This window comes from Strix uralensis, chromosome 24 (assembly GCF_047716275.1).
Source record: "Strix uralensis isolate ZFMK-TIS-50842 chromosome 24, bStrUra1, whole genome shotgun sequence".
Classification (NCBI taxonomy): domain Eukaryota; kingdom Metazoa; phylum Chordata; class Aves; order Strigiformes; family Strigidae; genus Strix; species Strix uralensis.
Window position 1 is genome coordinate 3,078,956 of NC_133995.1, and position 24,927 is coordinate 3,103,882.

Consider the following 24,927-nt stretch of genomic DNA (forward strand, 5'->3'; position numbering starts at 1 on the left):
TCGGCAGCGCGCTCCCTGCATCCCTCCTGGAGCTCCACCGCAGTTGTGAGCTGGATTTTCCTTTACCAAAGCTGTGTCAGCTCTTCCCTGCTATGTTGTAATTAGACACATACCCACTAATTCTGCTCTCGGGAATGCTTCCTACAAGGGTGTCCGATACAGATGTCATCCGCAGTCCTCTGGATGTGTCACGCATCACCAGTGCCCTGCAGCCGCTTTGGGCTCTCTCTTTATTCCTTCCACAAACTAGTCCTCAAATTTCTCTTGTTCTCCTCGCTGTATTCTTCCATCCAGTGGCTGGGGGCTCAGCCTTTGCTTTTTCCTCACTAGGACACAACTTTGTTTCTGAAAGACGTCATCGTACTTCTGGCAGCCTTTGCACCCGGCTGCAGGGCCGCCCGAGTTTCCTCGGGGACTTGCTTTAGTCCTGCTTGGAGATGTGGTTTGCATCTGCTCCGAGCCGCCGGCAAAACATCCTTAAATAGCCTTTGTGCTGCCGACAAAAACTGAACCCTTTTAGCTGCCCCTTTTAGTTCCGCTTTAACAAACTTCCTAGTTTTTTATGTAGTTCCCTGTTTTAAATTCAATACTGCAGCCGGGGTTTGGCTTTTGGTGCTCCTGCAGGAGCGTTTAATCCAAGCTGGGGAATAGCTCGCTGATAGTAACGTTTGGAGCCAAGTCGAGGGCTGTGGGTTCCCAAGTAGCTGCTCCAAGAAGTAATCATTTTTGGTGTCTAAATTTAGTCTCAGCATCACTCCCTGACATGCTGTTTGCCCAAAATACACCCTGAGGGGTGCGGGGAGTAACTGAACTCCCCGTTCCTGATGCTCTCGTGGGCTCTGGGCTGGCTGGAGAGCAGCAGCTTGTGGGCAGCCCCCTGGGGCCAGGCAGCCCTGTCTTGGGGCACCCCCTCCTGCCCAGACGCGGAGGTTTGGTGTGGGATGCTGACACAGGGACCTGGTCCCTGGTTTGCCCCTTGGCATCCTTTCGCTCACAGCTTCCACTCCCTTGGCATGGCCCACTGCCACGTCCCCTGGGATCAGTGTGCCACCACCCCAATTTCTCCTCTCCTGGGTCTGGGGTGATACAGCCTGGGCATGGGGGAGCACATCTGGGCTTTCCACTAAAGTGGAAAGTTCAGCCCAACTAGTGGGGTTCAGCCCAACTCGTGTTGGGGCTGGGGCTGGTCTCCTGAGAGGTGCTGACCCCTCTCCCGTGGTGTGTTTGCAGCCAGCCCTGGTGGCATCCCCAGCCCCTGCACCGAGGTGGGTGGATGGGACCCTGCGGGGAGCATCACCTCTGCGGGGTGATTGGGGTTGTAGGGAAGCACAAACCTCCTCATCGCACCGCATGTCCTGCTCCACAGTCCCTGGGGAGAAACAGGCACCACCAGACACTGGTGGGTGCTGGTGTTGTGGATGTCCCAGTGGGTCCTGGAGTGTGGGACGCTGTGCTGGCACCAGGCAGGGAAGGAGGGGACTGTCCCCTGCCAGTGGAGATGGAGGGGGTCCAGGACAGACAGTGTCCCTGCGCCCACACCCCTGAGAGCCTCTGGCCTTGCCTGGCTGCCTCAAAATGGGCAGTTTTGTTTTCTGAGCACTTGCAGCCCCAGTTCTGGGGGGGTGAGGCAGGGCACAGACCTCCGCTGCACACCATGCCCTGCCCTAACCCCCCCTGCACCCCGTCCTTGCAGCTCGCTGGAGATGACCTGCTACGACAGCGATGAAGCCAACCCCCGGAGCGTCTCCAGCCTGTCCAACCGCTCCTCCCCGCTGTCCTGGCGCTACGGGCAGTCGAGCCCGCGCTTGCAGGCGGGGGACGCGCCGTCGGTCGGGGGGACCTGCCGGTCCGAGGGCACCCCCAGCTGGTACATGCACGGCGAGCGGGCGCACTACTCGCACACCATGCCCATGCGCAGCCCCAGCAAGCTGAGCCACATCTCCCGCCTGGAGCTGGTCGAGGCGCTGGACACCGACGACGTGGAGCTGAAGTCAGGCTACATGAGCGACAGCGATCTGATGGGGAAGACGCTGACAGAGGATGACGACATCACCACGGGGTAAGTGCCCGTGCCGGCGCTCTCCTGGAGGTTTCACCACCTCCTGTTCACCAGGCGCAGCAGGGACAGATGGAGGAGCACATCGAGCCCGGCCAGGCTGGCTGGGTGGATCGTGTCCCTGCATCCCAGGAGTTGCTTTCCCACCGGCGAGGCAATGTAGCCCTTGCAGTGCTGGTGGTCCTGGGCCAGCTGGGGCTTCTCAGGGCCAGTGAGCCCCTCAGCTGGGGCATGCCGCTCTCCGGCGTGTGGGAAGTGTCCAGTGATCTGGGTTCCCAGAGCAGGCGGCTGAGAAAAGCGCATGGTGTGTGGCTGCAGGAGCCCCGAGCCAGAGCCCTGCTGGGGTAAACACTGCTGCTTTCGGAAGCGCTCTCCCAGTTTACACCAGTGGGTCTGAGTTGCCGCCTCTGGCCCTGGCACTGCGGGGATGTCCTGTGTCCAGCCGGGAGTGCTGGTGGCCTGTGGTGGGTCAGATCTCAGCACCTCACCGGGCACCAAGGTGTCATTGCCGACGGGTGGCACCGTGGTGGAGCGGGATGTGCTGCTGAGCGAGGTCCCCCCCTTCTAGGACACATGTCAGCCTCCATCCCTCCACCTGCGGGGCTGGGGCATCTCCTGCCAGGTGGGCACCACCCAGCATGCCCACAGCTCACATTTTCTTTCCAAACACATCCAGCTCCTTCTGCGCTGTTGAGGTGCCCCTGGCTCTGGCAAGGGTCCAGGGTTTCAGCATGTTGGAGGTTTCCTGTTTCAGCACAGGAGAAAATAAATAACTCCAGCATCTGAGTTGTCCCAGAGCAGGAGGAGGTATTTGGCCTCCTGACAGTGCTGCTTTAGCCCTCCCAGGGTGTCTGTAGTCATGTCAGCTCATTGCAGGATAGAGCACAGCCCATGGCTTCACACCCATCCTGGGGGCCAGCGCTCCCCAGATGCAGCCTGGATGTGCATGTTATAGTTGGGGGGACACAGACTGAGGGGTGTCTGTGCTGGCCTCTGCCCCCGTGATGCTCCAGCTTAGGGGCAAGAGTGTCTGCGGCACCACGGGCATCAGACCTGTCCTCCCCATAGGCACGTGGGGTGATCCTGGGGGGCTGCCCTGTGCTTGTGAACACAGCATGGAGCCCTCCTCGGGACCATGACCCATTGCTTGGCAGCCAGAGGTGGCACCTCACCACCTTCTGCCACCGGCCACTGGACGGTGGGGTGGTGATGGGCAATGGGGTGGCTTTGGGCTGCCCTGGATGGCTGGGCCGCGGGTCTGGCTGTGGGGATGAAGGGCTCCACTGCTCCATCTCCCTCCTCGTCTCATCTCAGAGCTGCTCGTGCAGGCGGATAACCTTGGGGTGCCCTTGACTGCAGAGGCAGTGCTGGGAGGGGTGAGCCGGAGCATCACTTCGTCTCCATCAGCCACTGAGCAGGCAGAGTGCGGGCAGGGTCAGCCCCGGCAGAACGCTCCCTGGGCCCAGCCCCATCTGGGCAGGGTCCACTTCTCCTCCCAGGAAGGGCCGAGCTGTGGGGATGGAGCCCTGTGGGGCTGAGCCTCCCACGAGGCCCAGGCAGCACCACGGTCCCCCGGCGCGGGTGAGGCTTTCACAGCGAGCTGGGCCATCACCGCCATGGCTGGGTGCCGCAGTCCCTGTTCCTGCGCAGGGTCCCCAGTGTGATGCCCTGGATGTGCCCTGGGGGAAATCCCTGGTGCCCACCCGGTGGGTGCAGAGACAGACTGGGTGCTGGGTGCTGGGTACCCCTCCCCAGGGATGGGTGCAGGAGGGCAGCGGGGGCAGCACAGGACCCTCTTATCCTCAGGGATATGTCCTGCGGATCAGCCATGTCACCAGGATGTTGCTGGCACAGGGGACTGTGCGGTGACCTGGTCACAGCTCCATCCCCCATGGCCCCACAGCAGGACTTGGGGGAGCGGGGGGCCCCCCAGAGTGAGCAGCATGGCAGGGCCTCTGTCCCCAGGGGATGTCCCTGGCTGGGGGACAATAGGGTGCCCTGCCCAGGGGCCTGGTCACTGGGTGCAGAGCCAGGGCAGGGGAGAAGGAGCATCCCCTCCTCCCCAGAGCCGGCTGGGGCGAGGAGCTGCCTTGCCAGCTGGGAGCACTCATCCAGCACAGCCCCTCATCCAGCCTCCTCGGCTGGCTCTGACCTAGAAAGCAAATACCGCCCCAGGCCCCATCTCCCTGTGCCGTTAATGCACCGGGCAGGAGGCGAGTGCTGCAGATGGGACCATCAGCCCCCCAGCCTGGGCCGCCGGGCCAGCGCCTCCCCACACCGCGCCGGCGCACACCCCGGCTTGTAGGGCAGTAGGTCAGAGCCAGCTCAGAGGACGCAGCGGCACGTCCTCCCTGGAGACGTGCGGGGCCGTGGGATGGGACCCGGCATCTCCATGGCTTGCTGGGGAGGGGAGAGGGCTGAGGTAGGTGAGGCACGGCCGGGGCACGGGGACTGTCTTGGCGGGGTGTCGGGGTGAATTCGGCAAAGTGGTGGTTGGGGTGAGCCCAGCTGAGAAGCATGGGGGTCCTGGGGCCCAGCTGAGAGGGGGTGTGGGATGATGGTCTGGTGGTGAGAGTGGGGATCGGCTGGGGACACCCCGGCCCCCAGAAGTGTTTCTGTATCAGCTGAATGTGCTGGCATCCCGGCTCCTTGCCTGGCCGTGCTCGCCTGCCTGTGTCTGTTGGGCTGGCACTCATGGTTCCCCTCCACCAGCAACCTGCTGCTGGTTTTGGGGGGTGGAAAACTCTGGCTTTGCTTTCCCTGTTTGGCAGCAAGGCCCTGCTTTTGTTCCTGCTTTCACGGTATCCTCATGCTCTGCAGCAGGGCAGCCCTCGGCCAGCGGGGACCCAGCACAGCCCGGGCTGGGAGCAGCCCCACCGCGATGTGCTCACGGCTGCTGCCAGCTCCGTGGTGTCTGAGGGGCCTGGTGCAGGCAGCGAGCTCTGCTTAACACAGCAGTGTTCGTAGGGATGGTGCTACTCTCCTGCCCTGTCCTGCCTGTCCTTGGGGCCTGGGCAGAGCACAGGCAGGCACGGCATCAAGCCCTGGCACTGAAAAATCTTTGCTCCCTTCCTTGGCTGCTGTCAACTCAGTTTTCCACCGCTCAGTATGCGCTCACTGTTCCCTGCTCCTGATGCCAGTCCCAGGAGGGGTGCGGTGCTGCCAGTGCCACTTTCCCACCCCTGCTAGGCAGGGGAGGTTTCCCAGACCCTGGAGGTCACCCCACCAATGTCACCCCACTGGGAGATCCACCAACATGCGGTCACCCGCTGCCGAGGGACCTCTGTGGCTGTAGGGCCACAGCACGGCGCTGGGGCTGCGATGCAGCAGCGTGGGCGCCTTCGTGTGCAGACCTGCGCGTGAATCAGGCAGCGGCGGAGGAGGCGGAGAGCACCCGAGCGGGGATGTTCAAGCCAGGTTTTGCCTGGTTTCGTCCCGGCCACGTCCTGCATGTCCAGGCGGTGCCACCTCCTCCACGTGGAGCTGCCGTTCCCCCAGCAGCGTAGCGCGGCTGCATGTCGGTGCGTCCCCCTCCCCGTGCTGTGTGTGCTTGGGGACTTGATGTGAGCAGCTCTGACGGATCCTGGGTGCTGGCGCAGGAGCGGGTGAGCGTGTGTCACCCCCGGGTGTTCCCTGGGGCCATCCGGGAGGCGGTGAGGCACGAGCGGGGTGCTGTGAGGCTTTGCTGCGGTCAGGATGGTGGGGTGTGCTGGCTGTCACCCCCCAGCCCTGCCTGCCTGGGGTCACGGGGCTTCCCCCCTCCCGCGCAGGACAGGATCCCGGGCTGAGGGCATGACAAGAGCGTCAGCTCGTCCCTGCTTTGCGCCACGCTGCCACGTCTCCTGGGCTTGGAGAGTGCCCTGCGTGATGTCCTTTCTGCCACCCTCCTTTTGTCAGACCCTTCCTCAGCTGGCCCATTCCCCAGCCGCTGCCCACAAAAGGCGATGCTGCTGCGAGGGCGCTGGGGTGCTCTGGATGTCCCCAGAGGGGTCCGTCAGGCCACTGCTCCCGGTGCCAAGGGGTCAGCAGGGTCGAAGCACCTCCCTGTGGTGCACCTCATGCTGCAGGGCAGCGCAGGTGGGGGTTGAAGGGACCTGCTGTGTGGCCTTGGCTGTGCCTCAGTTTCCCTCGGTCCGTCCTGCCAGCTGCGAGCGGGTCGGGGCAGGGTGTACCCAGGTCGGGGCGGGGCAGAGCCGCTCTTGGTGGGGTTTGTGGGGTACAGAGGAGGAGGAGCACCTTTCCCTGGCTCTGGTACACAAGGTGATGTATGGGGACACAAAACCTCAGCTCAGCCACGCGCCCCGAGATGATGCTTGTGGGATGGGCAGCTCCCCAGGCGAGGACCCCAGGGACAAACTGGGACAAGCTGGCTCCATCCTTGGAGCTGCTCAAATACCTGCGGTCGCAGAATCCCATGGGGACGCCCAGGCTGGCCTCATCCTGCCCCTCTGGCAGAGCATGGGTGCTGCTGGGCCCGATCCTGCCACCCCCAAGCACAGGGCTGGGGGAGCGGCGCGGGAGTGAGCAGGGCTGGCTGCTGAGTCAGCACCTTTTCCCTGCAGCGGCTGCGGGAGCGCTGATGGTGCGTGTGTGCTGCAGGGCCCCGGGTGTGCAGGCATCGCTCAGGAGCTGATCCTGAGGCCGTGCCCTGAGGAAATCCTTGTGCAACCCCAGGACCACTTATTTGGGGGTGTCCTTTTGTTGTCTCGTTTTTTGTTGGCGATGGAAGGGAGGTAGCGTTGCATCCCACCACAATGGTGGCAGCATCTGCACCCCCGTGAGCCGGGTACTGCCCTGACTCGTTCATGGGCACGAAACGGAGCCGTGGCAGCAGCCTTTGGCATTGGGGCCGTGGGGATGGGCACGTCCGGTACACCCCGGGCACCATTCCATGCCCCTGCGATGGTGCTGCTGGCAGCTGGGCGCTGCAGAGCCCGTGGTCCCCTCTGGCGGGACTGGGGGCGGCCAGCAGCATCCCCCCAGGAGGGATGCTCTCGAGCTGGCACCCGCCGTGCTCCGGCTGGCCTGGCTCCGGCTTCCTCACAGCTACTTGAGCTCGGCACAGCCCGGAGGCGGGAGCAGATGTTTGGCTCAGCTCCCCGAGAGCGACGGGGGAGCAGCCGCCCTCCTCTCCTGCTCCGAGCAGGATTGGAGCTGGCGCTCTGCTCCCTTCCCTCAAACGCCCCTTGCTCAGTTTTGGCCGGTCCGGCCTGACCCCTCGCCGCCGTCCCAGCGAGCCCGTGAAGTCATTTCTCGTTGGGGACGTCCCGCGGGGCACAGCCGTGGCCCCGCACGTGGCCCGGCGTGTGTGCAGGGCCCCAGCTCAGCCAGCTGGGGGGGCGGCAGGGGAGCGGCTGGGGAAGTGGTGTTGGATAAATATTTGCTGCGCTGCGCCGCGTGCCGGGGCTCAGCGGGCTTCCTCCCTCCAGCTGGGGACAGGGGACAGTCCCAGAAAGGGGCCCCAAAACCCCACTGGGCACCGCCACCATCGAAGTGCCCTTCCTCTGCGCTGCGTTCCAGCCGGCTCCTTATTTTGGGGTTTGGCTCGAGGCGCCCAGTGCTGCCCCCCGATCCCTGGGGCTGCCCGGGCCGCACTGCTGTGGCAGTGGCTGCGCGGGGCGTGTTTTGGGAAGGGGATCCCAGGGTTTGGGGGGCTCGGGGGGATGCAGGGCACCCAGGGGTCAGCACACGCCCAGGATTTGGGAAGCTGCTGGCCTCCACGGCTCGTTGTTGGGGCTGGGCGCGGACACGGAGCAGAGCCGAGCGCAGGGCTGGACCTCGCACACCCACGTGCCCCGGGGAGAGCTGCTCGGGGGCAGCTGCCCCCCAGACCCGGCTGCCTGCCCGCTGGCCACCTGCGGAGCTCAAGACCTGGCTTTGCTGCTTGCCACGTGCCACCCTGCTGACTGTGAAGGGGCCTGGTTGCTGCGGGCAGAGGTGTCCCAGGCCACCAGTTTGTCCAGAAAATGGGAAAAATAGGAATTTCGCAAGCGGGCTGAGTCACGATGCTCCCCCACCCCGGTGCTGCCCTGGGACTCCCCGACCGCCGCACGCGGCTGCTGCAGCTCACCGTGCCGCTGCGGTGACCCCGAGCCAGGCTTCGTGTCTCACCCTTCTCGAAACAGCCGGAGATCCCCCCATGGGGACATGCTTCCTCCGGGGTTTCCGCTGCTCAGGGGGGGTCAGAGGGGTGACTCTGTGTTGTCCCCACCCCCCCCAGCGGGGCCGGCTGAGCTCAGCAGCCCCTGGCAGGGCAGCCAGGCATGTGGTTGGGGTCCGTGGCTGATCTCACTGCCGCGGGCGGGCGAGCGCTGGCTGACACCCCCCACAGCATCGGCCTCACTGCCTCGGGGAAATCGGACCCTGCTATTACCGTGGTCAGCAGCGCAGAGCTGGAGCGGAGGCACAGCCTGGCCACGGTCCCCCCTCGTGGGGGCCACGCAGGCCCCAGGGACCCACAGGGGGGAGTCCCCAGCACCCCTGGGGGGCCTGGGAACTGGGGGCAGTGCTGCCTGGAGGACAGGGGACTAAACCAACTGCTGGGATGTGATGCTGATCCTCTTCTGCTGGGTGAGCTCAGGCGAGTGAGACCCCCTTCCCTGCCTCAGTTTCCCCATCTGCAAGGTCCCTGCAGCCCCCTGTTCCTCTGAGCGTGGCTTCAGTGGAGGGTGCCACGGCCTGGTGCCCAGAATGCAAGCGGGAGGCACCCAGGGTCAGCAGCGGGGGCTGGTGCTATCTGGGTCTGGGGTTGGGGGGGTCTTAGAGGGTACACAGGGTTTTAAGGGGGTCTGGAGAGAACTTAGAGAAAACTGGGGGGTCCTAAGTGAATCAGTGGGGTTCTCAAGGAGTAATGGGGGGGCATAGGGGTGTACAGGGGGCTGTGGGAATCCTAAAGGAGTCTGGGGGGGGTTATGGGTGTTGTGATGCCTTGAGGCGTTTCCTTAGGTGGATGTGGGGGGCGAAGCAGAGCCACCCCTGACCATTCCTGTGCCCGCAAGGACTCCCCAACCCCCCCCCCCCGATCATGATTATGAAGCTAATTGATTTTTCTGCCCCATTAAGTGGAGAAGGGGAGGGAGGGAAGAGCCCCCAGGCTGTGCCCGTGCTTTCCTCACCGGTCCTGCCAGAGCAGGACAAGACTGGGATGGGGGACACCGGTGGCACGTCCACAGAGCCCCCCTCAGTGCCAGTGACCCACTGATGTGGGGTGTGGAGGCCCCCCGGTGCAAGCCCCGTGTTTCTTCCCCTGCAGCGACTGTTGGCAGGGCAGGAGGAAAGGGCCAGGGCAGACCAAGAGGGACTCGCTTCAATCCGGGGTGGACTTGGGGCGGATGGTGGGGGTTTGGCAGCGCCAGCCTGGCAGGGACGTGAGTGCCAGGAGCCCCGGCTGGTGCCAGCGGGTCCGGCTGGCGCACGGGCGGGTGTCTGTGCCGGTGTGAGATGGGTGAAGCGGGGACACTTCAAACCCTGCGGCTCCAGCAGCAACCGCTGCTGAGAAACGGGCTGGGGGTGCTCCTCTGCGAAGGGGTCTGTGCCCGTGCTGGTGGGGCTGCTGTGGCCGACAGCAATTCCCTGCCCTCACCTCGCACCAGACTGCTGGCTCTGGCGGGGTCGGAGCTGTGTTTCCCGGTGGTTGTTGTCCCCCCTCCACCCCGGGCGCCCCGAGTCCAGATTTGGGCCCAGCGAAAGCCAGAGCCGCTCCTCCGCGTGCTGCCTGTGGTGAGGCCGAGGAGAAGGGGAGGGAGGGGACAGCGTCCAGCGTCGTGCCAGGCCGGAGGGACTGCGGGGATGCGATGCTGGACGGGCCGTGCCGCCGCACCCCCTGGCGCACCCCGACGCGGGGCCGTCGCCCCACAGCAGCGCTGGCTGCCTGCGGGAGGTACCGCACGGTGCCGGGGCCGTGTCGCCGCTGGGCTCCCGGCCAGGAGCTCCGGCCAAGGGCTGAGAGGGGCCGTGGGGAAGGTGGGTGCGGGTAGGGTCTGGGCGGTGGGGCTGGGGTGACCAATCCTGCACCCCTGGCCCTGCCTGCACTTCGCCTCGCCGGGGCAAGCACCGTGCTGCTGAGCGATGGGGCTGGGCGGCGAGGAGGGAGCCAAGAGGCGTTGCCGTTGCTTCGAGGAAGGCGAGAGGAAGGAATTACTTATTTCCCAGCCCGCAGGGACCGGGTCTGGTTTGCCAAGGCTGCAGTTAACCCTCTCTGCCTGCTGCAGCCAGGCTGGCAAAGGTGTCGCTGGTGTCACCATCGCGGCGAGGACCCTGTGCTGCTCTGATGCGAGAGGGAGGGAAAAAAGGCCAGAAATAGGCTTTTTGGTCGATGAAGCCGCAGAGTGGTGCAGGCGTGGGTGCCCTCGCAGGAGCTGCTGCTGTCTCAGCACCCCGGGGCTGGGTGGGGGCAGAGCCCCCCGCGGGGGGACCCGCAGCAGGAGGTGGTGCCTTGGGGGGGGGGGGGGGGGCGGGGGGGCTTGGGGGGCACTGGGGCCAGGCTGAGGGATGGCCTGGGAGCACTGGAGCTGGCTGTGAGGACGTGTGGGCGTGGGGGCAGCTGGGGGGGGGGGGGGGCCGGGCTGAGAGTGGGGGGGATGCTGGGCTGAGGCTGGGGGGCACTAGGGACAGGGGTGGGGGGTCATGGGCTGGGCTGGGGTTGGGGGGATGTCCCTGGAGCTGGCTGTGGGGCCTTGGCTGCGGGGAGGGGGCGCTGGGAGCGGGGGGCTGGGGGCCGGGAGGCCGGGCCCATCCCGGCGGGGGTCGAGGGGTCAGCGGCGGGGTGGGGGGAGCGGGGCCGGGGCCGCGGCCGCTTTAAGGCGCGGGCAGCGCGGGGCGGTCCCGCCGCCGCCCCTCCCGCCGCCGGGCCGCGCCGCCGCGGGCAGCACCATGCTGCGGGCGGGGAGGCCGCGCCGCGCCCCGCGCCTGGCCAGCAGGTACCGGCGGGGACGGGGCTGGGACCGCACCGGGACCGGGACCGGCAGCGAGCGGGGCGGGGCGGGCGCGCTGCGGGGGGGCGGCCGGAGCCTGGCCCCGGCAGACAAAGCCCCGCGCCCCGGGGCCGCACCGCGGGCGGTGCTTTGTCTCGGCCGCGCCGCGGGGGGAAGGGGGGACCCGGCCAGCGCGGCCCCGCCCGGCCCCGCAGCATCGGGGCGGCTCCCCCGGGAGCGGGACGAGTCCCCGTCATCGTCGTGTCCCCCCCCAGCCCCTCCCCGCGCCGTCCCCCGTCTCGCACCTGCAGCGTGGCCGGGCCGAGCCCCCGCGGGGCTCCCGGGGCTCCGGTACCCCCGGCCGGAGGAGCTGACCCCGCCGGGGCGGGGCGGGCTCCGGGGCTGCCGGGCTGTGCCCCACCGGGGGGCTCCGAAACGGGGTGCGGCTGGGCCCGGCGGGGAGCGGAGCGTCCCCTCGCAGCGCGGCGGTGGGTCGGGTCCGTCCCCTGCTCCCTCCGGGGTGCCGGGGCCGGGCTGCGCATTACCGGGGCCGTGCCGGGACCCTCCTGGCCGCGGGTGGGTCCCCTCGGAGCCGGCCGGTGCCGGGAGCGCGGCGGGACGGTCACGCTGCCCTTGAGCATCCCCGGGAGCTGCCGTGGGCAGAGGGGCGCGGGCTTGCGGGTGTCCGGCGCGTCGCTGCCTTCAGGGTGGGTTTGGTGCGGTGCCGGCTGGAGGGAGGTGGGGAATTGCTCTGTTTAAGATGGAGGGGCTGGAGCACAAAGCAGGAATTGAGTTTTACCCCCAGCATGACGCTGCAGCATGGCTGCCCCCAGTTCGGGGTCTGGGGGGGGCACTCGGGTGGCCTCGGCCGGCAGGGACCGGGGTGTCGGGGCTCGGCCATGCTCTGAGAGTTTGTGTTGTCGAGGGGCTGTTGGTGCTGCGGTGCAGCCCGAGTTGAGGCTTCCCTTGCTGTGCCGGCTACAGCGTGTGCATGCCAGTTTTGGGGAGCCCTCTGTGCCGGCCATGAGCCTCAATAAGGGAGCCAGAGACACCCCCCAGCGGGCAGCTGGCTCCCAGGCCTCACCCCAGGGCTCGAGTGCTTTTGGGATGTCACCTGTGACCTTCCACGTTGCCCTTCCTTGGTAGGGGGTTGTTAAGGACGATCTGGGGACGTCTCCTGCCCCAGCACATTCCCTGACCCTGTGCCGTTTCACCGGGGCTCTCCAGATGCCCGTGGCCAGGGCAGCAGGGCCTTCCCATGAGAGGGTGGGAGAGTGGTTGGCATTTGCCCTCCCAGGCCACAAAAGCCCAGCTGAAGAGACCCAGCATGGCGTTTGGTCGCAGCGCTGTGCTCGCAGGACGCCGCTCACCGAAGCCCTCCAGCTCTGCCTGCTGCTGCAAGGGTGATGCCAGCCTGGGAGAGGAGCTTTGCTTCTCGTGCTCCGGGGTGGGGGTTTCTGTCCTGGTGAGAAGTCACCCCCAGCACAGGGACTGCTGATGGGAGATGCTTGGAGTGGGGCAGCCCAGCAGCACATCCTGGACACGTGGTTGTAATTAAATCCCTTCCTGGGCAGCAGGGCCTGCGGGGCTCTGTCCCAAAAGCTGCTCTGGGGGCGCAGGGGGCTGCGTCCATCATGGCTCTGGCCAGTCCGTGGTGTCTGGGAAGAGCAGGGTGCATGAGGCTGGTTGGAGGGTGCTGGAGCTGCCTGTGTTGCTCCGTGCTGGGGTTTGGGCATCCTGGAGGAGATAGTGGTGGCTGTTACTTGTGCCCTGGCACCCTGGTTGGTGACGGTGCCCAGCAGGCAGCCTCTCCTCTGCCAGGCCACGCTGTCCTGTCCCCAGCTCAGCCAGGGTCACAGTGTTGCTTGGGTGATAAGTGGCTTCACCAGCTGCTGGGGCTCTGGTGCTCACTGGGCTTCTCCTGCACCTCCGTGGCCCCAGTATTGGGGAACAGGCATCTCCGGCAGGGACTGGGGCTGGCCACAGCCCCCCAGCTCTGCTCCCCTCTCCTACACCGCTGTTTGTTGCCCCCAGCCTCTTGCAGCCCCCTCGGAGTCTGCGGGGCCTCGCTGACCTACTCAGCTGCTGACCTGAAAGGGGCCGCGTTCATCCTGCTGGAAAATGCTCTGTGCCCGTCTGTGCTGGATCGCTGCGGGCGCAGCCCCGTGCCGCAGAGCCGGCCGGGCCCGTGGGGTGCGCAGGCAGCTGCTCCCCAGCACGGCGCTGACTGACAGCCCCGGAGATGGGCTTGTGCACAGTCCGCTGAGCCCCTGGCATGGAACAGCCACCTCTGCCTGGCAGCGGTGCCTGTACCTGCTGCCTGTGCCCCTGCGGATGCTGGAGATGGGGGAGCAGAGTGCGGCGAGGCGATGGGTGGGGGCCACCCGAGGAAGGGTGGATGCTGCGGGGCAGCTGGTTTGTTTACTCCGGCCGGTCCCTGCCCTTTCCAGCAATCCTCCCGACCCTCTCGGCGGGGCATGTCGCAGGGGGCTTGGTGCCAGTTGCAGTGGTGCCAGCCCTGCCAGCTTCCCCGCGATGTGCAGGTACTCTCCAGCCCCAAAAAACCCTGAAAGGGCCTTAAATGGGGAGCCGTGGAGTCACTGGGGCTTGTGTGCCAGCGGGTCCCCAAGCCTGTGCCAGGCTGGCTGGAGCCAGCCGCGGCTGCTGAGTGCCAGTGCCCTGCTGCGGGCGCTACCAGGAGCTGAGGTTTGTGCCCCGGCAGCCCCCAGAGCGGGGAAATCCCGTGGGTTGTGGGACCCCTGGGGCAGAAGTGGGGCTGAGCAGGGGGGCCTGACGCTGTCTCTACCCTTGCAGCTGGGATGAGAGCAGCTCCATCAGCAGCGGCCTCAGCGATGCCTCTGACAACCTCAGCTCGGAGGAGTTCAACGCCAGCTCCTCGCTCAACTCCCTGCCCTCCACCCCCACCGCCTCGCGCAGGAACTCGGCCATAGCGGTAGGTGCCTGCGGCACCCAGACCCTGCCTGGCACCGGTCCTGGCTTGGTGGTGCCGCTGCCTCTATGGGAAGAGGGGATGGAGGGTGCTGGCTCGGGGAAACTGAGGCACGGCACAGGGTGTCTGGTGCATCCCTCTCCCAGCTGGCTGGTGCTCCATGTGGGTGGGTTTGGGGTGGGTGCTGGGAGCGCCCCTGACCCCGTTCTGCCCACAGCTGCGCACAGACTCGGAGAAACGCTCGCTAGCAGAGAGCGGGCTGAGCTGGTACTGTGAGGGCGAGGACAAGGCGCCCAAGAAGCTGGACTACGACAGCAGCAGCCTCAAGATGGAGCACGGCTCCTCCAAGTGGCGGCGGGAGCCCTCAGAGGGCGGCGAGGAGGGGCCCAAGGGCGGTGAGCTGAAGAAGCCTGTCAGCCTGGGCACGCCGGGCTCCCTCAAGAAAGGCAAGACCCCTCCAGTGGCTGTGACCTCCCCCATCACCCACACGGCCCAGAGCACCCTCAAAGTGGCAGGTGAGACCCAGTTCAGGCAGGGTTGGGCTCCTCTGATGGGCAGAGGGTTGGGTGGTGTCTTTGTGGGCCTTCCCCGAGCATGTTGGCGCTGGGACCCGGCAGCTGGATGTGGGCTGGAGTGGGGTGGCAGGACTGTGCATCCCTGCAGACAAGTTGTGGGTCTGGCCCCACGCTAAGCCCTGCTTGCCCAGGGCTGAGCCTGCCCCATGACTTCGTGGCCACGCACTGGGCTGGAAGCTGGCTGGGTGCACCACGGGCCTGGCCGTGGCTCTGCCCCAACTCCCGGGGTGGTGGCATGTCCTTCTTCATCACATTTCTGACGTCCCACTGTCTGGGCTAGTTCACACCCAAATGTCCCCAAAGCCTTGCGGAGACTAACCCATCCTTCCCTGCCCACTAGGCAAGCCCGAGACCAAAGCCACCGACAAGAGCAAGCTGTCTGTGAAGAGCACAGGCCTGCAGCGTTCCTCCTCTGATGCCGGCCGTGACCGCATTGCTGATGCCAAGAAGCCACCCTCGGGTCTCACGCGCCCCTCGGCCTCCAGCTCCTTCGGCTATAAGAAGCCAGCTCCTGCCACTGGCACGGCCACCGTCATGCAGGCTGGGGGCTCGGCCACGCTCGGCAAGATCCAGAAGAGCTCCGGCATCCCCGTCAAGCCAGTCAGCGGAAGGAAAACAAGCCTGGATGTCTCCAACGCAGCTGAGCCCGGCTTCCTGGCCCCAGGGGCTCGTTCCAACATCCAGTACCGCAGCTTGCCCCGGCCAGCCAAGTCCAGCTCCATGAGCGTGACCGGCGGCCGCGGCGCCAACCGGCCGGTCAGCAGCAGCATCGATCCCAGCCTGCTGAGCACCAAGCAGGGCGGCATCTCGGTGTCGCGCCTCAAGGAGCCCTCCAAGATCGGCGCTGGCCGTGGCACGCCAGCCCCTGTGAACCAGACGGACCGCGAGAAGGAGAAGGCCAAGGCCAAGGCGGTAGCGCTTGACTCTGAGTGCGGGACGCTGAAGAGTGTCAGCTCGCCTGAGAGCACCCCAAAAGCCCAGGCCAACCTCCCACCGGCGGCCAAGGTGGCCGAGCTGCCCCCCACGCCTCTCAGGTACAATCCTTCCACTTCTGAGGGCAGCAGGTGCCCGGCACGGCTGTGCCCAGTGCCCAGCCATGCCCAGCACCAGGTCTCACCTGCTTCCTTACCTGTTTTCCTCTCTCCAGAGCGGCTCCCAAGACCTACGTGAAGCCTCCCTCGCTGGCCAACTTGGACAAGGTCAACTCCAACAGCCTGGACTTGCCCTCCTCCAGTGAGCTGCACCCCCCACACACTGCCAAGCTCCAGGACCTGCACCCGGCCGGTGGGCACCTTGCGCCCTGCTTCAGCCCCAGTCCTGCCCCCATCCTCAACATCAACTCGGCCAGCTTCTCCCAGGGCCTGGAGCTCATGGGTGGCTTCAGTGTCCCCAAAGAGGGCAGGATGTACCCCAAGCTCTCAGGCCTGCACCGCAGCATGGAGTCCCTGCAGATGCCCATGAGCCTGCCCAGTGCCTTTTCGGGGGGCACCACCACCACCCCCACCCCTGCTGCTGCACCCCCTGCCAGCACAGAGGAGGAGGAGGAAGAGGCAGGGGAGCTGGGCTGGAGCGGGAGCCCCCGGCTCGCACATTTGGACAGGTATGGCTGGAGGGAGGGCATGGGGCTGCCAGGGCACCTTCTTGGGCTCAGATCCCTCTCTGCCATCCTTTGCCTGCTTCAGAGGCTCTTCCTGTGGCCTTTCTGGGGAAAAGCTCCTGTCCCTGCAGCTCAACCCCCATTGGCACCTTCTCTCATCTGTGCAGAGATATCCCTGATCTTTCTTTCTTTTCCAGTGCCAACCGTGACAGGAACACGCTGCCCAAGAAAGGGTTGAGGTAAAAGAGCCTGAATTACTTTTAGATGGCGCTGGGGAGGGCGGGTGGGCATGTGGAGCTGTCTGCAGGGGGCTGGCGTGCCCTCCGTGCCAGGGAGGCTGGGGGGCAGTGCAGTGGACAGGAGCCAGGGCGGTGCTGGTCCCCCTCACCGTGCCCGTCTCTGCTCCGCTCCCCAGGTACCAGCTCCACTCCCAGGAGGAGGCCAAGGAGCGGCGCCATTCGCACGCCGTCGGCAGCGGGCTCCCCGAGGCGGACGACCAGCAGGAACTGCCCTCGCCCCCCGCCCTCCCCATGGCGCTGGTTGGGAAGGGTCCACTCACCAGCATCGGTCAGTGCCCTCCACTGCCAGCCCCCTTCTGCTGGCAGCAAGCCCTGGCCCTCCTGCTCCTCATCGCCCTGTGCTCCCTATGTGACTTGCTGATGCAACCCTGGGTGCTGCTTTTCCCCTTGACACCCCCAGTGGCCCCAACACCCAGCGCCTGGTGCTTCTGGTCCACTGACACAGGTTCTGGGTTGTGCCCAGGGGCCAGGGATGTCCCTCACCTTTGCTTCAGGGTACGTCATCCACCGTCAGGGCTCTGCCCACAGCTCCCTGCTCCTCCGGGAGTGCCCGGCAGGGTAAGGGGTGAGCCTTGACCTGCTCTTGCCAGGATCTACATGTTCCTGGAGGGTTTGGGGGGGTCCAGGCAGACAAGCTGAGGCTGCTGGTGGGGGCAGTGGTTGAGGAGGTGCTCCCCTGCTGCACCCGCAGGTGACAGGCTCTGGCATGGTGGTGCCCACTTTGCTCTGGGGTGATGAATTTGTTTCTCAGTCCTGTGGTTACTTTGGTGCCAGTGTCCAGGTCTTTCCAGTGTAAATCTGTGTTTTAGCTTTCCCCCAGCCCCTCCCTGCTTTGGGACCATGATCCCTGCTTCCTCTCTGCATCCCCATCCCGATCCCAGGTCCCTGGTGTGACTCTGACCCTGCCTCTCCGCTGCTTTCTCCTTGCAGTGAGCCCCACTGCCACCGCAACCCCGCGGATCACCCGCTCCAACAGCATCCCCACCCACGACTCCACCTTCGAGCTGTACAGCACGTCCCAGATGGGCAGCACCCTCTCCCTGGCTGACAAGCCCAAGGGCATGATCCGCTCGGGCTCCTTCCGGGACCCTGTGGACGATGGTGAGAGGAGGCTGCGCTCCTGCCCAGGTGGAAGGGGCTCCTGGGGGGGGCGTGATGGGGCTCCCCGTACACTTGTCCCGTCCTCCTGGCGCTGCCACAATGCGGTCGGATGGGTCGGTGCATCCTGTCCCCGGCACCCAAGCAGGGGGCTGCAGCCCCGAGGGATGGACCCCTCTGTGCTGGTGTCTGCCCTGGGCCACAGCCTGCCCTGACCCCGTGGGTGCTGCTGTCCCTGGGGTGGCCCCAGGGTGTTGTGACGTGGAGACCCCAGCAGCCAGGGAGTGTGGCAGAGCCCCCAGGCTCAGCCAGAGAGGAGGGTGCAGGTGGAGGGTGCTCCCCACGCCCCGCTGCACGCCGCATGCCCGGGGAGGTCACCAGCCACGCGCCGAGAAACTGGCAGTGCTGAGCAGTTGCCGTCCCACCCTCTGCCTCCCCCGGCCCCCCACAGAGCCCCCCCACCTCCACTGAGAGCTCTGTCCAGCACCCTGCTGGGGGATGCTGCTGGCCAGGGGCACCCTGATGTGCTGGGTTTTATTCTGTTGCAGTTCACGGATCGGTGCTGTCTCTGGCCTCGAGCGCGTCCTCCACCTACTCCTCCGTAAGAGCCGCCTCCGTGCTGCGCCGCTTTGTGCATGGCTGGGGGGACCCGGGTGGGAACGGGGGGGGCTCTGTGCATGCCTCTGCCTCGCGCCGAGCCTGTCCATGCCTCGCTGCCCTCCTGACTGCCTGCCTCTGTCTGTCTGTCTCTCTCTGCTCTCGCGCTGCCAGGCTGAGGAAAAGATGCAGTCTGAGGTGAGCCCGCACCCTCTGCTCGTCGCCTGCCCCTGCTGCTGCGGCGAGGGTGAGCGCCTGGCCCCTCTCACTCCCTGCCCTCTCTCCCCACAGCAAATCCGCAAGCTGCGCCGCGAGCTGGAGTCCTCGCAGGAGAAAGTGGCCACCCTGACGTCCCAGCTGTCTGCGAACGTGAGTCCCTCTGTGTCCCTGCGGCGCGCGGGGCTGGTGCTGGCCTGTGCCCACGAGAGCCTTGATTTCCCCTCCCCATTCTCTTGCATCCCACACCCGACAGTGGGTGCTCGCCCAGGCGTGGGTGCTCATCCAGACATGGGTGCTCACCAGTTTCTCCACTTCTCCCAGGCCAACCTGGTAGCGGCTTTTGAGCAGAGCCTGGTGAGCATGACATCCCGCCTGCGGCACCTGGCCGAGACCGCTGAGGAGAAGGTGGGTGCTGTTGGGGTGCTGAGGGAGGACCGGGGGGCACTGGCAATGTGTGAGGGAGCTCTCGGGGCCAGGGGATGGACTGGGGTGAACCTGCTGTGGCACTGCCCACCCCAAGGGCGCTCTCGGGGCGGGCTCTGCGCTTTTGGGATGTGCTCTATGGCTCCCGGCTCTGCTCCCCCAGGACACGGAGCTGCTGGACCTGCGAGAGACCATCGACTTCCTGAAGAAGAAGAACTCGGAGGCCCAAGCTGTGATCCAGGGTGCCCTGAATGGCACTGATGTCACCCCTAAAGGTAAGGCGTGGTGCTGCAGCACCCCACCACAGGGGTGCAGCCCTTCCTGGGCTACTTGCCCAAAGCCAGCACAGGGCCCCAGGGCACACCTTGCTCATGTAAGGTGTTCATGGTGGGGTCAGGGTCCCCTGGGCAGCAGCTCTTCCCTGCCTGGGACTGCTGAGCATCTGACACCAGGGTCAGACAGTTGACACAGCACTTAGGGATCTGGTGGAGTTGAGAATGGTCAGTGTGAGATTAATGGTTGGACTGGATGATCTTCAAGGTCTGTTTCAACCTAGAGGATGCTGTGACAACCAGAGCTGTCACCACAGGAGGTCTTGGTGCTAGTGTGTGGGGGGAACAGGATGGTCGTCCTCCCTGGGACACCTCCTCACCGGGCCCTTTGCTGAAAGCCTGGCTTTGGCTGCTGATCTTGGCTTTGTTCCCGTGAGTGCTGTTTCTAGCCCCGAAACCCCAATGTGAGTGCAAGGCGCTGGCAGGGTGGTGGCTGGGACAGGAGCAGAATGATGTGTGCTCTTGGGCATCCCCCTGGGGTTTGAGGTCACTGCCCTGAACGACAGCGCCCGTGTGGTGTTGGAGCCCCACATCATCTTCTGAGGTGGCTCTGAGAGCTCAGAAAGTGTTTGTGTGGGGAGAAGGAAAGGGGTGCAGGGGAGAGAGTGGGGGTGGCTCTGGCATTGGGGCAGACACAGTTTGCTGATATCTCTTTTCCTGATCTCTCCTGCTTCTCTCGCTGGCCCCAGAGCTGCGCATCAAGCGGCAGAACTCCTCTGACAGCATCTCCAGCCTCAACAGCATCACCAGCCACTCCAGCATCGGCAGCAGCAAGGACGCTGATGCTAAGAAGAAGAAGAAGAAGAGCTGGGTGGGTTGGACGGGGCGCTGGCAGGAGGAGCGGGGCTTGGGGAGCCTCTGACAGGGTCTGGCCGGGGTCAGCCCCACGAGCCAGCTGCTCTCGGTCTACCGTGGCATCGTGGTGTTGGTCTCCTCTGTCCCCTGGGGACAGCACTGGTGAGGAGCGTGTAGCCACTATGGATTTGTGTCTTGACGTGTTGATCGGGATTTCTCCAGCCCCTCTGGGAGTTTTCCAGCCCTGGTCCTGCACATCCGCTCCCTTGTTTTTTCCCACATGTCTCCCTTCTGCCCACGCAGGCTCTGGCAGTGCGGGGGGCTGGACACCTCAGCCAGGCAGCCCCTTCCCCGCACCAAGCAGCTCTGAGCTGGACGCGCGATTAAGTCTTGCTTTGTTTTGTTTCTCTCCCCCTATGCTGACCTCAACCCTTTTTTTCCAGGTGTATGAGGTAAGTCCTACGCCGTCCCCTCCACCCCATGCTGTGCCCGGCCAGGGCCCTCGCTCCATTTTGCGGGACGGTGCTCATAACACCACCCACATCCCATCCATCCCACTGGCACTAACCCCCAGCACGGGCCATCCCGGGGCCCCCAGCGGGGCTGCGCACACCTTGGCTCCTTCCTTTGATATTAAGGCCAAAACCTGCACCCATGTGGTGGGGCTGAACTGCCCCGGGTGGCCCTGAGGCAGCAGGAAGGGCTCGGATGGGGACCTGCCACATGGATGGGCACAGTCCCCTTCTTGCCCTGGGAAGGCAGGAGCTCTCCTGACTCCCTATAGCCAGATCTTTTGGGACGGGGACCTCCCTGCAGCCCTGCCTGTGGCACCGGGGTGGGGGGCTGCTCATCTCTGCATTGCTGGGGCTGGCCTGATGTGGCCCCAAGTGGCTCTGCCCCTTGTGGGGACCCACATGGGTCCCAGTGCTCCCCTGCTCTCCCGCCATCAGCAGAACCTCACGCTCATCTAGTTTTTTTTATGCTGAAATGCAACGCTTTGGCTTTTGGGGACACACCAGACCAGCCTGCCTGGTGCCTGTGGGAGTTGGGCCGCATCCTGCCTGTTCTCCATCCTCTCTTCCTCCCACCTTCCCTTGGAGCAGGCCCTGGCCCTCCAGGGGACACGGTGTGAGCCTGGGGTGCCTGTCCTGCTGCTCTCCTGCAGGCTGGTGGTGTGTAAGCGGGACCCAGGCCTGGTTTGGCCCCTGTGCAGTGTCCACCCGCCCTCCCTGGCCTCAGCACGCCGTTTATACCCTCCCAGTACTCCGTGTGTGCTGTGTGCATGCTGCATGCCCGGCTGGGACCCCCGGTGACATCTCGCGGAGGGCTGGCCGGCCCTCTGCGCTTCCAGGAAGGGGGTGTGGGGCTGAGATTGTCCCCTTGCACCAGGACCCCGGCTCTGCAGTGGCTGGAGGTGGGGGATGTCCCCTCAGACGCCACTTGCTGGAATGGCTGTGGTGGGGTGGACGTGAGGATGGAGTTGGCCCTTCCTGATGGAGCAGGGTGCTGATGCAGTGCCTGAACACCCTGATGTGGGTGCTGGTGGGGAGCAGGGCTGGGGGAAGTCTGACCAGGACATGGGTCCTGTTCTGTGGGGCTGTTTGGTGCTGTCCAGGCTGGGGCTGGAGTGTTGCACGAAGGGCTGTGCACCCCATCCGTCAGCTGTGCCAGCAGAGTGGGGTCAGGCCGGTGCCTTCCCCGGGGCAGTGCAGGGACACAGTGCTGCCTCGGTGGTGGATGTGGTGTTACTGGTCCCAGCTCAGACTGGCGGTGGGTCCTGGGCAGACAGGGGCCCCGGGGCAGGACCAGGCCAGGTCTCAGCTTGTCAGGCTGCACTGTCGGGCTGTCCCTAACAAGAGCGTTTCCATCTTCTGTAGCTACGCAGCTCCTTCAACAAGGCCTTCAGCATCAAGAAGGGACCCAAATCAGCGTCGTCCTACTCGGACATTGAGGAGATCGCCACACCAGACTCGTCAGCCCCCTCTTCCCCCAAGCTGCAGCATGGCTCCACAGAGACCGCCTCGCCCTCCATCAAATCCTCCACGTCCTCCTCCGTGGGCATCGACACGGCTGAGTACGTGGGGCCGGGGCGGGTGACACGAGGTGGGGAGAGACGGTGCCAGGGCCTGCGGGCTCCCGCTCTGGATGCGTGTGAGACTTGGTCTCTCCCTTGGCCCAGGCTCTTCCAGGCCCACGGTGAGGGCGAGCCGGAGAAGAAGGAGGTGTCAGAGCTGCGGTCAGAGCTGTGGGAGAAAGAGATGAAGCTGACAGACATCCGCCTGGAGGCCCTCAACTCGGCCCACCAGCTGGAGCAGCTGCGGGAGACCATGCACAACATGCAGGTGAGGACTGCTGCCAAAAGCCTGCCTGGCTCTGAGCACCTGGGTGACCACAGTCCCTGCACCCCCACAGCCGTGCTGCAGCCCCCGGATGCTGCTGGCATCCAGCTCCTCACCTTTTGCTGTAACTGGTTCTCCCCCAGCTGGAGGTGGATCTCCTGAAGGCCGAGAACGACCGGCTCAAAGTGGCTCCGGGGCCCTCGGCAGTGCCAGGCTCCGTTCCCGGCCACGTCACGAGCACGTCGGCCTCCTCTTCACCGCGGCGCTCCCTGGGCCTCACCCTTGGCCATGCCTTCAGTCCCAGCCTGGGGGACACAGGTGGGGTGACAGAGGTGCAGGCAGATGGGGAAGGGCTGGGACAGAGGTGGGTGTGTGGTGGGAACGTGTTGCTGCTGACGTGGAGGCAGCTCTGCTGGGGATCTGTTGTGCCGCTGGCCAAGAAAGCCAACGGCATCCTGGCTTGTGTTAGAAATAGTGTGACCAGCAGAAGCAGGGAGGTGACAGTCCCCCTGTGCTCTGCACTGGTGAGGCCACACCTGGAGTGTTGTGTCCAGTTTTGGGCACCTCAATACGAGAGAGATCTTGAGGGGCTGGAGCGAGGGCAGAGGAGGGCAACGAGGCTGGGGAAGGGCCTGGAGAATAAATCCTGTGAGGAGCCATTGAAGGAGCTGGGGCTGTTCAGTGTGAGGAGGAGAAGGTGAGGGGAGACTCATCACTCTCTACAGCTCCCTGAAAGGACGTTGTGGAGAGGTTGGTGCTGGTCTCTTCTCCCAGGGAATTAGTGACAGAACAAGAGGGAACGGCTTTAAACTGCAACAGGGGAGGGTCAGACTGGACATGAGGAACAAATGTTTCCCAGAAAGAGTGGTCAGAGAGTGGAATAGGCTGCCCAGGGAGGGGGTGGAGTCCCCATCCCTGGGTGTGTTTAAGGGCCGTTTGGATGAGCTGTGGGGGGATGTGGGGTAGGGGAGAACTTTGTAGAGTCGGGCTGAGGGTTGGACTCGATGATCCCGAGGGGCTTTTCCAACCTGAATGATTCTGGGATTCTGTGGTGCCATGATCAGCTGCAGCAGGATTTGGCTGAGGCTGGGCACGGTCAGGCTGGTGGCTTGGCATTCCCTGCTGAGCCAGCCTCGCTGCTCTGTCCCTAGACGTGTCCCCCATGGATGCTGTCAGCGCTGGCACCCAGAAGGACGAGCTGACACTGCGGATTGTGGTGCGCATGCCGCCCCAGCACATCATCAAAGGCGTAAGTGGGGGCTGTATGGGGAGCCTGACCTGCCCCAGGGCCAGGGCCCTGGACGAGGGGCAGAGAATGTCCCTCCAGGGCGGGACGCAGTGTGCCAACTCCACGCACCTCTGCCTTGGCTCCTAGGACCTCAAGCAGCAGGAGTTTTTCCTGGGCTGGACCAAGGTGAGCGGGAAGGTGGACTGGAAGATGCTGGATGAGGCTGTCTGCCAGGTCTTCAAGGTAGGAGCACGAGGACCTCCCTTTGGAGAGCCGTCCTTTTGCACGGCTCCACCGTGCCTGATGTTCCCCGGCCCAGGTCCTTACTGGGGTCTCCTGGAGCAGCTGAGCACCGCTTGCTCCCTGCCAGCCCCCAGGGGCCCCGACAGCACTTGTCCTTGTCCATGTAGGATTACATCACCAAGATGGATCCTGCGTCCACGCTGGGGCTCAGCACTGAGTCCGTCTATGGCTACAGCATCAGCCACATCAAGCGGGTCCTGGACACGGAGCCGCCAGAGCTGCCGCTGTGCCGCCGGGGCCTGACCAGCATCGTCGTCACGCTCAAAGGTCAGTGTGGCAGAGAGGCTCCATCGCTGCCCCCTCTTCCCTCTGCCTCACGGTGTTGTGGGGTCCGAGCAGGACCCTCAGCCCTCCCCTGCCTGCAGGCTTGAAGGAGAAGTGCGTGGACAGCCTGGTGTTTGAGACGCTCATCCCCAAGCCCATGATGCAGCATTACATCAGCCTCCTGCTGAAGCACCGGCGGCTCATCCTCTCAGGACCCAGCGGCACCGGCAAGACCTACCTGACCAACCGCCTGGCCGAGTACCTGGTGGAGCGCTCGGGTCGGGACGTCACCGAGGGCATCGTCAGCACCTTCAACATGCACCAGCAGTCCTGCAAGGTGAGGCCGTGCAGCAGCCAGAGGCGTCCTCCCGGTGGGTCCCCGCCGGCAGCCGCACCCCGGCCCCGTGCGTGACGCCCGGCCCGTTCCCTGCAGGACCTGCAGCTGTACCTCTCCAACCTGGCCAACCAGATCGACCGGGAGACGGGCACGGCCGACGTGCCGCTGGTGATCCTCCTGGACGACCTCAGCGAGGCGAGCTCCATCAGCGAGCTCGTCAACGGCGCGCTCACCTGCAAGTACCACAAATGGTGAGAGCCCCGCTGCACCCTCCCTCCGGCGCGGGCTGCTGGGCACACGCGTGCTCCCGGCAAGATCCCTGGGCTCGTAGAGATGAGGCTGTGGCACGTCCGCACAGTTGTGTGTCTGCTGTGCCCAGAGCAGCTCTGCCGCGGGTGGGGGATGGTGCAGGGTGCTTTTTCTCATGGATCTTGTCTCTCTCTCTGTCACTCACCCAGCCCCTACATCATTGGAACCACCAACCAGCCTGTGAAGATGACCCCAAACCACGGCCTCCATCTCAGCTTCAGGTGGGAAACATACATCCCTGGGGACCATCCCTGTGGGTCTGGGGGGGAAGAGGAAGTCCTGGGGACACCTCCT

General features: G+C 65.2%; 1 protein-coding gene across 3 annotated transcripts in view; it reads left to right on the forward strand.

The window, feature by feature from the left end:
* Nucleotides 1-24,927, forward strand: part of NAV1 (neuron navigator 1) — a 78,895-nt gene that overhangs the window by 48,141 nt on the left and 5,827 nt on the right. The window contains exons 6-28 of one of the 3 annotated variants that reach the window (XM_074893395.1): nucleotides 1,694-2,059; nucleotides 13,783-13,921; nucleotides 14,136-14,433; nucleotides 14,834-15,527; nucleotides 15,641-16,093; nucleotides 16,288-16,329; nucleotides 16,506-16,657; nucleotides 17,320-17,490; nucleotides 18,036-18,088; nucleotides 18,259-18,282; nucleotides 18,376-18,453; nucleotides 18,625-18,708; nucleotides 18,890-19,001; nucleotides 19,748-19,869; nucleotides 21,731-21,927; nucleotides 22,033-22,195; nucleotides 22,336-22,510; nucleotides 23,344-23,441; nucleotides 23,568-23,663; nucleotides 23,831-23,990; nucleotides 24,089-24,324; nucleotides 24,421-24,575; nucleotides 24,783-24,854. In XM_074893395.1, coding sequence (XP_074749496.1) covers nucleotides 1,694-2,059; nucleotides 13,783-13,921; nucleotides 14,136-14,433; nucleotides 14,834-15,527; nucleotides 15,641-16,093; nucleotides 16,288-16,329; nucleotides 16,506-16,657; nucleotides 17,320-17,490; nucleotides 18,036-18,088; nucleotides 18,259-18,282; nucleotides 18,376-18,453; nucleotides 18,625-18,708; nucleotides 18,890-19,001; nucleotides 19,748-19,869; nucleotides 21,731-21,927; nucleotides 22,033-22,195; nucleotides 22,336-22,510; nucleotides 23,344-23,441; nucleotides 23,568-23,663; nucleotides 23,831-23,990; nucleotides 24,089-24,324; nucleotides 24,421-24,575; nucleotides 24,783-24,854 — 4,140 coding nt within the window. Of the gene's footprint in view, nucleotides 1-1,693; nucleotides 2,060-13,782; nucleotides 13,922-14,135; nucleotides 14,434-14,833; nucleotides 15,528-15,640; nucleotides 16,094-16,287; nucleotides 16,330-16,505; nucleotides 16,658-17,319; nucleotides 17,518-18,035; nucleotides 18,089-18,258; nucleotides 18,283-18,375; nucleotides 18,454-18,624; nucleotides 18,709-18,889; nucleotides 19,002-19,747; nucleotides 19,870-21,730; nucleotides 21,928-22,032; nucleotides 22,196-22,335; nucleotides 22,511-23,343; nucleotides 23,442-23,567; nucleotides 23,664-23,830; nucleotides 23,991-24,088; nucleotides 24,325-24,420; nucleotides 24,576-24,782; nucleotides 24,855-24,927 lie in introns of all 3 variants that reach the window. The other 2 variants (XM_074893394.1, XM_074893396.1) reach the window with 2 other exon arrangements.